At 38.1% G+C, this 12,881-nt stretch overlaps 1 protein-coding gene across 1 annotated transcript in view; it reads left to right on the forward strand.

Moving 5' to 3' along the window:
• LOC140228817 (extracellular matrix organizing protein FRAS1-like) overlaps positions 1 to 12,881 on the forward strand; it is a 241,756-nt gene that overhangs the window by 26,584 nt on the left and 202,291 nt on the right. The window contains exon 2 of the mRNA XM_072309090.1: positions 8,032 to 8,063. Coding sequence (XP_072165191.1) covers positions 8,032 to 8,063 — 32 coding nt within the window. The remainder of the gene's footprint in view (positions 1 to 8,031; positions 8,064 to 12,881) is intronic.

A 12,881-nucleotide genomic window follows, 5' to 3' on the forward strand; every position in this document is an offset into this window, starting at 1 on the left:
TTAACCAATTTGTTCTTCCTTTCCAAACAGGGAGATGTTAACATTAAAGGCATCTATTATCATGGCATGATTAAAGAAAGCTGGTCTGTGGGCTAGCGAGGAGGAGAAGGAAGAGGAAAGGAAGAGAATGGAAAGAAACTTTTAAAATTAAGATTGAAAGACATCAGCCTGCTCTTGTGGGCTTTCTTAATTTTTGTCCTATATTGTACGTAAGTTTTCTCAAGTGTCATTTGCCATTAGTAAAGTATGTACATAGTGAGTTTGAACTAGTGTAGGCAATAAGAATAAGAAATATCCTCAAAATGAGGTTACTGATCAATTCAAACTTTTCATTTTTCCAACAGAACACAATATGCAACTTAATGAATAAAATTGGGCATGCATTGAAATGATAACCCCCCTAAAAAAATAACATCAAGTTCATGACTATGATTAACTATGAATAGATATATTTGTGTTCGCTTATAAATAAGGCAGTCAAGGCATTTTCCAGATATGAAAAGACCAGGAAAATGACGAACTGTACAGTTTTTAATGACCATGTGAAGGAATTAAGCTAGTGATGCTAGTGACTGGTGCTACTTGAGAGAAATCCAGTAATTTTTGTTTTCTTGGAAGTTTTTGAGCATTGCCAAATTCATACCAGCACACACTTAACACTTACTACCCAGTCCCTGCACTGATGGAAAGTGATTGGGCATGTGTGCTCTATTCAAGTCACCTTTAAGTTGTGAGTTTTCAAAACTTACATCGTGTATGTTTTTAATAGTACATCATTGGCTTCATGTATGGTGTCTGATCCATCTGAATTGCATGTGCCCCTCAGTTTTCTACCACGGCAGACTTGGTTGTAAAGCAACATTACTGTGCTTGTGTCCAATTCAATTTCACCATTTTAAACCTACTGACAGTTTGTAGCCAGCACCTTAGGGGTCTTTACTCCATCAAAACATAGCGCTTTTCTGAAGTGTGCACTTTAAAGGGGGTACTCAGTCAAGGACAAATAGACTGCAGGGCATTTTGTGATCGGTGCGGCTTGGAAGAAAAAAAAATGTGTTCGGGAATGCTGAGAAAGGGAGTGAATCCCATTTTCATCCATTCGTGGATATCAAAGAAAGGACTTTGTGTCCAATTGCACCAAAGTGTGTGACTGGCTTCTATAGACTTCAGAGGAGCATGAAGTGGCAGTAGGCCCCTAGATCCAAAAATCTTTTGCGCTAAGGCAAAGATCGGCTCAATGCACTTTTGACAGACATTGATTGCGGGGGGGGGGGGGGGGGACTTCTTGCTCAAACTCAAAGGGGCGTGGATTTCTGCCCCTCCCACCTTCTGATTTTACTTGTAGCATATCAAACAGGGCGGGATTTTCCAGTTGATATATTTAGATATATATCTAAATGTTTTGTTGTCCCTCATGTTTGACCAGAGTCATTCAAAATTGAATCGAGTGATAAGCAGAGGATTGCTTCTCTTGTGTGTTTTGTTTGGAACTTCGTCAATTGATTACAATATATTGATAGAGAGGTATGATATAGGATAATTTAGGCTAAGGATATCTTTGAGTGTTTTTCTGATTGTGAGGTGCTAAGTTGCCCAGTTTTACTGATCAACACCTGAACCAATTGTCTGGGTAGAAAAGGTAATAAGGTTTCAAGACTTCGGTTTCACATATATGCAATGTGTGCACATTCAAATACGTTGTCATGGTTCACATTCACTACATGGCAGTATTTTGTATGTGCAAACTATTTTTTGTTTGTTAGTTCGAATGCTGAGATGCATATGTTTGTGACTTAGGAAATAAAGGTACATAAGAATAAAATCTTATCAGAACCATAATGGCAAATTGCATGGTGTTCAGACACAAAAAATGTACGCATACCAAAACGGAATATAGTTAAATTATGGTTTTGTGTGTCTGAACGCTGACTCACTAAAATGTTGTATAACAAAATGAGGGTTTAAAGCATCATTTTGAACTAGAACTTGGCAGAATGAGTCACCTTTCCTGATGTGTCTGAACATGTGGCGACCATACAATAGTATAACTTGGTGGGTCATATAAATGTGAGCATGGGAAAGGCAACTTTCCCTCTCACTTTGCATGTCGAAAGTAAAATTGCACGCACTTCATGGATGAGGGCCAGGCAGGGGTTAGCGGCAACCATAACAACATGTGCAGTGTCAGAAAACTGTATGATACGGCTTTTGGGGGTATCTACTTGGTTCCACATAAAATGGTTTAGCCATTTGTTATATATACATGTTCTTATATGCTGTTAATTGTCTCATGTGGAATCTGGTGGGTTCTCCTGAGGGCGTCCTAAGGGCGATTTGATGCTCTCTATTATTTCTTAAGGCTGTTTTTCAAATAATGTACCACTGTATATTTACAACACTTTTATTGACTCTATTCTATGCTATTTTGCTTTGATTTTTTACTATTTTTTATTATCATTTATTATTAGTAGTATTTTTATTATCTCGAATTTTGTTGTGATGTTTTTGTGTAATCCTCTTAACTTGATCAATAAAAACTCAATGAAAAAAACAAAACAAAACTGTATGATACAATATTTTTTGTTAATCATTCGAGATATGTGTCCGAATGGTCTGTAGGCTATGCAATGAAAATCTGAAGCGACGTCTCTTTATCAAATTTTGGTATGCTGCAAAACAAGGAACGTCCGCATGCATTTTGATCTTGCATATTTCATAAGGGCCAAGATTCACAAAATTAGAATGCAAGCGAAAGTTCTTGTCTGCACAATATGCATTGAATGCCAGTGACAATTCACAAAAATTTGATCTCGCTATAAAGGTGGTCGACTCCAACTCACGAAAAATTCATGCCGCGAAAATATCTTGCTTTACAGTACACGTTTGCGTCTGATCATGGGGCTGGACAGCTGACTTGATGTCACCATATTCACAGGGATCAGGTGCACGGTGCCTCACCTATGTACGTAGATCGTCATGTGTTTGATGATATGGAGAACCAAAGCATTACCGCAAGTAGCAAGAACATGCAGGGACCTGGATCACTCCTCTCATGTGGGAATGAATCACAAATGCACTGCTCCACTTTAATGAAAGGAAGAAAATATTCCTGGCTTTCTTTCAAGTACAGTACTGTAAAAGTGGATATTTTCACGCGATTAATTTTTCGTGCTTGGCCGGGCAAGCAGAGTTTCGCATGTGTTTAATTCTGTGGAATCAAGACATCATGCACAGGAACATATGGCAAGCAAAAATATTTGCGTGCTTTTATTTTCGCGCAAGTTTCTGGTTGCGCAAAATGCGCGAAAATTTCAACACCGCAAAAATTTCTACTTTTACAGTATGTAAGTTTGAAGTAGCAAAGTATGAACTGTGATTATTTTGAAGGTTTTTGAAATTTTTGTAGATCTGCCTACTGGAAGGGTAGAGAAACCTTGTGACACTCTTACAACCTTTAAGGCTGCCAGACTTTATATTTGCATTCAATGATGGTAGTTTTATGGGTTAAGTTTGTTTTTGCAGCCCCCGTGCATGGAAGTAATGCCTTCTGAAATTATTTTTATTGCAATCAGGATGGGTTTTCTCATGTGATATGAACATAGTTGAGTTTTAGGTACTTGATGTTTTATTCAAAGAAAGTGAAAGCTCTTTCCACATATGAAAGTTCTGTAATCGTGTAGCTTTACTGTGTTGCGAACTGACGAATGTGATTGCACTATTACTGAAGGAATGAAGTGGAATGCTCAGACAATGAGTGGGTGAGGAGCTCCTATGGGGCCAATACGTGGTAGTGGTGATCCAAAGTAATTGCTCTAACCTTTCACAGCACCTTTGGTATAATGGTGCCATTTTGGCTCCCCTCAATTGTATGCATTGTGCTGCCTTTTTCGTCTAATACCCATGAGTAGTTTGATCCCTCTGCAGTGTCGAATTCACCACTGTGGTCAGTTACTGAATAGCCTGGCCAGGGAGAAGAGGTACTTTGCATTGCATGGCCTGAAACTGACCCCTGGTCAAATTCCTCCTGACCTTTCATACCAGATGACATTTTAAAGCACAACAAATTTGGGTACAGTGTATATTATGTCTTTCATTGCCGGGTAGTGTATTTATAAAACAAACTGTCAATTTTCAAGACAATATTTATTTTGCTCTTCGCTTTTTCCATTTAAGTCTTAATCAATCAAGTTTTCTTTGAGTAATGTCATCATAACTTGATTCAGTATGTTTCACTGTCATCTGTTATATGTCTACCATTGATTTTTTTTTGTCATCATACGCACATTCAGTTGGATTAGTGATTCTGCCTTGAATGGGATGTTCAATCAAATCGTTAATTTTGAATTGAGGATACATTTTGTCATACTGGCATGTCCTAAGTAGGTCCTACCCATTACGATGAAATGTTCCCCTCTAAAAGTGCACTTCTGAGTTTGTTTACAGTGAGAAGGTAACATAACATGTTTTGAACAGAGTCGGCTGCTAACAACTGTGTTGTGCCTTTTCTGCAAGGTTTTAAAGACATCCATTTCAGACATATGAATGCTGAAACATATGGTTAGAAGTGCTAATATCGTTGTTAGTTGGACACACCTCTGGTCTAACCAAATCATGGAAAAAATTACTGCAAAGATGTAGTGCCTGCATTGTTATGTTGTGCTGTGTTTGTTGAAATGCATTGCTTAAGTATTCACAGGTGAACTGTCTATAATATCATCTAATGATGTAAGTGACAATGTAATGTGTTAATTGTTACACTTTCCTTGGCAAATCTTGTACTTGATCCTTTCAATATTTATATAGGAATCTATTAAAGTTAGTAGATCACATGAATCAAAGTCATTAAACTCTTCATTGTATAGAGAATGTAAATGAGAATAACGTAGCTAATGGCAGCACCCTTAAAGGAAACCCAAACCCAAAGAGCAACGTGGATTGAGTGAAAGCAGCAACATTAGTAGAACATGTCAGTGAAAGTTTGAGGAAAATCGGACAATCAATGCAAAAGTTATAAATTTTTTAAGTTTTGGTATTGGAACTGCTGGATGAGGAGACTACTAGAGGTTATAACGTATGAGTGGACAATAGTAAAGAAAATATAAAGAAAATTCTACAAAAATTCACTTTTCTAGTGTTAGCAGGGGAATAATCACTACCCTTAACATCTTGGTCAGTATCAAGTTGATGGAATGTGTAATTTTCATGAAAAATTAATATTTGTAAAATTCCTTTTACATTTTCTTTATATTGTTGTTCACATACGATGCCACAACCTCTAGTAGTCTCCTCATCCAGCGGTTCCAACACCAAAACAGCAAATGCATAACTTTTGCATCGATTTTCTGATTTTCCTCAAATGTTCACTGATACGTATGTTCTACTAATATTGCTGCTTGCACTCAATCCACATTTCTCTTTGGGTTTGGGTTTCCTTTAAATGCCGGCGTGAGTCAACCAGTCGTACAAGCCAGCAGCCAGTGTATGCAGGCGACTCCAGGAGTTAACTTTGTAACATACTAGTACCCACACCTGTTGGATGTCTCGATTACCACCAAAGTCTCCGATTGAGCAATGAGTGAGCAGAAAAATAAAGTGAGCAGTGGTGTAGTTCCCTGCATATGGCACAGTGTAGAATTAGAATCATGAAAATAGCGGGTGCAGATGGCACTGCAGGGCTTACAAATGAGAATTTCATCAGTGTTCCAGGTGGCAATGATACATATTTTCTTTCAATTTATATGTTATATTTGTCCCTCTGGAATTATCTGGAATATCCAGTTTATCTTTTCTTGACCATATTGTATTGCAGCAACCAAGGAATGAGTGACAAATTCTTTAGAATTTGGAAAAGCGATAAATGGCTGAATGGAGAAAAGATCATGTAAAAAAAAAAATCTGCATACTATGTACACTGTATGTCTTGATGTTTTTTTTATCTCTTACAACATACACGTATGTATCGTACAGCAGGTGTACTGAATTCAGTAATTTCTGGGGAGATTGCTCTCGTAATTAACCCATAGCATTACAAAGACTGATGTACTCCCTATCTATGGATGAACTATGATTCAAGTAGCAAGGTGCAAAACATGTTTGTCACCCTCTAGGAGGTTGACCCTAGATGTAGTGTAGGCCCTATTGGGTGAATTTGGTTCAGGAACAATGCATTGTACACAGCATCTGTGTGGCATACAAGTATGCTGTCCCTATTAAACAGGTGTGATGAAATTAGGATCTGGCGACTAGTACAACATCATGGCTTCCACAGCTACATGTACATGTACAATTGTATGTGGCTTTCATATGATATTGTCATAAAATGACTTCTTTTTGTTTTTTAAACTCTTACAGGGCTACTGATATAGCAGTGCTATTGATATTCAGCATATCATAATTGGTGGTAGAAATGACCAAGTTAATTGTTGACTGCAATGTATGTGCATGGATGATGTCAACTGGTAACAGGGAAGGGGAGAGTCCCACCTCATGGTCAATTCATTCTTATGAGAACCATGGAGTTGAATGTGCATTTACATGGACATTTTGAATTTGTTTTTTTATTGCTACTAAATCTGTTTTTAGGAAAGTTTCTTTTAATAGCCTGTGACCAAGATTAGTACCAGAAAAGACTCTTTCTTTGTGAAACCTTTGTTCAAGCACTGTTAAATACAGTATATGCCTGGTATGCAGTCTCTGGCAGACTTGGTTTTTCATGTATTCTTGTATGCAATCATACGTTAAAAAGTGCTAACCCATCTAACCTCCATCTAAACATCTTTCTTGTGACCAGGATTTTTTTCCTAATGATATAGAGTTATATCAATCATATGATCTCCTGTGAATATGACAATATTAAAGATTTGGAAAAAAAACCCACCACAACACCCTCATTGATCCCCAGTTTTCATGAAAATGTATAAACAGTAATCGCCTTACTTAAGTCTGGCATCAAGGGCATTGAGTTTCTTTTCTGGTGATGCATTTTGTTTGTTGAGCTTTATGAGAGACTAGTCCATCCAGGGATTTTATAAACTTGCCAAGAGAAAGAATGAACAAGGAGGTAGTCTCCACAAGACAGACACATCTATGAAATTATACAATGTACACAAGAGGGTCCCTGTCAAGAAAACATCCCCAAGCCTTGCAACAAGGTTACCACCACCTCAGACACTGATCCTGTTTCCATCACATCATGCTCTGACCCACTGACACAGATTTTATTTTCCTCCTTTTAATACCAAAAGTTTCACTTCTCCCCCCTCTGTTCGACTAGGAGCGAAACAAAATGTGACGAAAGAAAGTGCCACCTATATTTGGATATTTCCATGGTGAGTGCGGTGAAAGCTGTTTGGCCCAACTTGCCACAGCGCTGCATTCTGCTTGGATACAAAATATCACCACACTGCCTGGATTAACTGTCAAAACAGATTCACACTTTAAAACAAACTGAAAAACAATACATTAAAGGCACTGTGTACCACTGTGAGCAGTGATTTAAAAAAAAATGTTTGAGTTATCACATTTGATGCATATGTGTAGGTCAATTGTATCACAGAACATCCTACTATATATTGATTATACTGATCATCATTTTTACATTAGTTGTTTCTATCCCTAACTCACATTTTAGAACTACATGTAGGGCCTATATTGAAGCACTAAAGCTGGGTTTTTGTTTCGTCTGGAAATGGTACATAATACCTTTAAACTACAAAGTCTAGCTACTACACAAAGTTTGCTTTCCCCTTTTTCAGTTGCTCTTGTTTTCTTCATGGTAATAAGGATACATTGATGGGAATTTGTGACAAAATGTTTTTATTGTTCTTTTTCTAAGTTTGTTTTCAAGGTTAACAATATCATTTGACCTCATGCTTCAATCTCTGTTTAGCCAAAGACTCAATTGCTTGTTCAGCTTCAAAATGGCAACAAAATTGAGCAGAACTGTACCTGTCATATGATATTGTAGTCCCATGCCTTGCCTACAATGTTTGACTGTTTTTTCTTTTCTTTTCTCTTCCTTGTCTTTTACAGGTGCTTGTCTGTATGACGGCTTCCACTATGCGGTAAGTCTTTGCCTATAATGCGAGGTTTTTACAACCATTTTATAGTAAGTGATCAATGAGTGAGAAAGGATGACAGTAACTGGAAAAATGCAAAAGCGTTCAGAAGGGAGGGAATGACAAAGGTTACTTTTTGTGAAAAATCCTACCTTTGCATATGAATAATGAGGAGTGGGAAAAATTGAAGCGGTAAGTAGTTCTCTGCATATGGAAGCAAGATGCCCTTTTTGTTTCCTTTATAACTCTCTTGAAGGCAGAAAACTATGCCATTGGCCATGTGTTGCTGTTTTCCCAGTGGAGTATCACAGCCATTCTTGTCCCAGAATGTATGTTTGGAAATGATGAGTGTTGAGTCATTATTAATGAAGGCATGTAATGGGTGTTTACATCAAGTCCTTATCTCCCGAGATGAATAAGTCATTTCACAGTTTGCTCTCACCTGCAATGAACTCTTGAACCAGAGACTTTACACAACAGGGAATGATATTTTAGAAGAACAGTTAAAACAACCAAGCAGAAAATGGTAATTTACATGTAACTGTAAGTGTTGCATGAATTTCTTTTGTTAGTTTGGTTGAAAAGAACATACATTCACCTGTACATTCCAATCTGCACCTGGTTCATACATGAATATTTACAATGTAGGTTTCATGAAGACCTATCCAGCTCTTGAATGCTTCAGTTTGCAAGTCAATTTCAAGAGAAGGCCTGCAATGACCTATATTTGCAAATGCTCAGATTATACCTCTGAAATGGCTTATTTGGATAATACAAGATTTGTATGAAATGCCAATGGACCAGAACACTTGTTTTCCCAGCAGCTGATCTGCCTGTGGTACAGGTATAGTGTAAGTTTGCTACATTTTGAGTGCCTTCATAAATCTTTTGGATTTAGGTATGGTATCACCATTTGAATTACACTTTGAAAAAACTTGTATAGAGAAAAAAACATGCAAACCTTTATGATCCCCGGTGGTATATTGCTGACAGACGGAGAAACCAACAAATGTTTTAAAAGGAATGCAGCTTTCATGACTGCCAGCCAGCTGTATCATAAAAAAATGCTGTAATCCCTCTTCCCCAGGGCTGTCCGGGGAGGAACAATATAGTTCTTGACTCCAGCGAACAATATCCTTTTATGCCTAGTTCAATGTCTTCGAAAGACCACAATAATAACTCAGCAGCGGCAAACTGGGATTTTAGCATGACTCCAAGCTCACCTTCCCTTAGTCCCTTATGTAGTGCAGGGGCATGGAATACTCAACGCTGTGGGGAATACTTTAGACCCTTACCCAATCAATTACATCTCCCTTTTTTCGTCTGAAAAGGAAAATGAAGCAAGTGTGCAACTGTTGCAGTCACATGTCAAACAAAATTTACCGGGATTCAATAAAAATATGCTTTCTTCTGTTGTCTGGCATTATGCGAGAGGTAAAACTTCATCCCCAAAGGATGCTGTGTGGAATGCACAGGTTTTTGTGAATGCCTGAAACCAGAAAGCCAAGGCTGTCATTCTGCTCCATTAAAATGCGTAATTCATCAAACGCTGCCAAATGTTCATATGGCGCGATATTAAGTTCTTCTTTCCGAATATGTGCATCTGTTATGTCGTAAAAATAAGTTTGGTTTTGCAAAGAGGATGCATATTATCTTTGATTGGTATGCAGCAAATGCAGTAGCTGTCGATATACTCCCTAACTAAATCCCCATCAAAATCTATGAAAATTCAGCAAATTGTTTTTGTCAAAAGTTTTAGTTGAAAGCCATTAATCTGATGGGAAATTTTTATTGACTGCATAAAACACTGGTATCAGGGGGAGGGGAGGAGATGGGATCATGAGGAATATTTCAAGATAGATGGTAAAAGTGCAACAATTCCTCCAATGAATTTAGTGTGACAATTGGAACTTCATGGCTAGAATTTAAGTGCTAGTATCTTCTTTCTTCTGTCTTTCATCTTTTCTGAGGGAGCTTTTATTTATTGCTTTGTTAAATGTTTCCCTCCATCTTGTCGCAAAAAGAGGTCAGCCAAGTGTGAGGAAAACAAGGCGAAGGAAGCCGGAGAAGATTCTCCCGGTATTCAGACAGAATTTATCATATTGAGTCACCGGATGAGGAGTAATATGAGTTGATTCGTGTCTGGCAATGTGTCTGACTGAAATCGGGTGGCAGCGAGTCTGAAGCAACGTGAGAAGTGGCCCTTCCGTAGCCAGACAAAACTTCCAGTGCAGGTACCTCAATCCCCTCCCAACCAAAAAAAAAAATCAGGTATAGGTTCGTCCCAGTGATGGCTGGATCTCGTGGGCAATAACTCCTGTGTCGTGTCGTGTCGTGTGAGTCATGCCGATGGTGATAAGTGACAGGCATCGATTTAGGGGATTTACAGTCTGCTCGAAGACCCCAACGAAGACCCCAAAGCAATATTGTCACTTAGCAGTGGCATGAAGCCCTCGATATGTTTTTCAAAACAGCCTGGTAAATAATGTGCAAAACTGAGCATCCATTTCTTAAGTATATGAAGGAGCATGTGACACAACTTATGTGTAATCAAGTAAAACCTGTGAAATATCTGTAAAGTTGAAGATGTTGTCATTAGAATGATTCTTACATATACTTCTTTTTTACAATATTATTACATGGTTTTAATGGAGGAGGATGAACTATTCTAATATCTGAGTATTCATTTGACTAGAAGGAAAAGATTTGACAAATGTTAGCATTTTCGTAGGTCAAGAGTTTGTGTCGAAACTAAATGTAAAGCTCATTTCCTTCTTTTACAGCACACAGGTGTACATTGATATGTATAAATATATGACTGTATCTCTTTGTATGCTGCATATTTGTCTGTATGTTTGTGGAAGAGAGGAATGTGAGGGAGAAGGAGAGATATGGGGAGGAAGAGTGAGATGACTTCTACGACACATTAGGCAGTTTATGGGACTATTGATGTAGTCACGAGGGACAGTTATATTTACGTATATATGTCCGATTCATGTCAGTCGTACGTGTAGGTCTTTACCAACATAAAAGGGGTTATGGTGACACTACAAGGGGGCTGGGGCATCACCCTCTTCCTGCGAACTCCCTGCTCCTCTCGTTTAAAGGAAACATGTTATCACTTTTCTAGCATAATGAAAGAGCACTTGACTTTACCTGTTTTAGAAAGCAGGGGTAATAATATTACTGCTAACATATGTCAGAAACAAGTTGATGGAATGTGTACTATTCGTGAAAGATGAAATTTTGTGGAATTCCCCTTTTATTTTCTTTGTATAGTATATGTCCAAATTGACATCATGAAGTGTAGTAATCTCCTCAACCAGCGATGATGGCACTAAAACTCTGAAAATTCAGAACTTTTGAATGGATTGTCCAATTTTCCTCAAACTTTCACTGATGTGTTCTACTGATATTGCTGCTTTCGCTCAATCCATCTTTGTATTTGGGCTTTGGTTTCCTTGAAAATATATCTTCAGCCCCGGTAGGCAAGTCTATCGCGAAAGAGAGCCATTCTGATCCACGAGGTCAATTAGCAGTCACATCTCCCCGTGCAATGGTGGCCGCTTGTTTAACCTGTCAGATAATGCGTTCACCTTTTCACTCCGCCATCTGTCTTTCTATCACTCCGTTTCATCATGTCCATCAGTTTCACTTTGCCCTGATGGATGTAGATCGCTAACCTCGGGTCCTTGCTTTTTTTCCCCTCTCTCTTGTTCTTACTCTCTTGATCTCTTTGCATTGCGTTGGAGGTTAATGCTGGATGATAAGGAGCAAATTGGGGTTTTTAGCTAAATTTGGGGCCAATTTCATTTTAGTCTCTGGATCTTGGCTGTACTTTTGGAAAATGATAAAAGTTCAAAATCTGGATCAGCCAAGGAAAAGAAAAAGACCACTTTGTTGAAAGGGCTACATTCTACTTATCCCTGGCAGACAGAGAGAACGAAAACTTATCGTGATGCCTTTTTTTTTTTTGGATGGCAATCAGAAAGATTCTGTGGGTTCTGAGTAATGTAAATGGTATCCATCAAAAGTGTCTAGAGACACATTTTTCATACATCTAAAATAGAAGGGATGTTGAATTTGCAGATGCACACTCTGACAATGCCCCTGCACTACAGTTCAATCCTGAAAGTGGAGATACAATTGGATTTTAAGAAAGAGCAAAATCAGATTAAGATAAAGGGAATATTACTCACAGTCGGTGATTTGTCAATGCACTTGTAAAAGTAAGGTACATTCTGGTCAACCCAAAGACTAGATGTGATTTATTGTGGGTATGTTAAGCCTTAGCAAAGTCCGATTCTGATAACATTAATGAATGTGAGAATGATTATATCATATGATAAAATTGTAGCTTTGGAAGCAGGGGAAATCTAGTTATGTGCTAAAATGAAATGAAATGATCAAAAGGCTTAAATGTTTTGAAATTGCTCTCTTCGAGTTTTGCTCATCTTCAAACTCAACGCAACAATATGATGTTATGATTTTTTTTTTGATAGCACCACAGGGTCTTTGCATTGGAGACTACAGTATGATTCTATCAAGAAACTGGTTAAAACACATGTCCTCGAGGTTAACTGAAAGTGAAGTTGAAAGAGTCACTGTCAGCTTTCAATTTGCTCATGCACCCTCACGTTGCCGTCCTGTGCCCTGAATCTTCCTTGTATCTTGAAATGTATTCACAGCTCACCAACCTGTCTTCCCCCCCCCCCCTCCAACTCCACTATAGATACGTCTTTCAGTCCGTTCAGATTGGCAAAAGAGCTCATAATTTGTAAGTTTGTGTTCAGAAACATATCATGCGCGTCAAGTAATTCTTGA

This window comes from Diadema setosum, chromosome 5, assembly GCF_964275005.1.
Source record: "Diadema setosum chromosome 5, eeDiaSeto1, whole genome shotgun sequence".
NCBI lineage: Eukaryota > Metazoa > Echinodermata > Echinoidea > Diadematoida > Diadematidae > Diadema > Diadema setosum.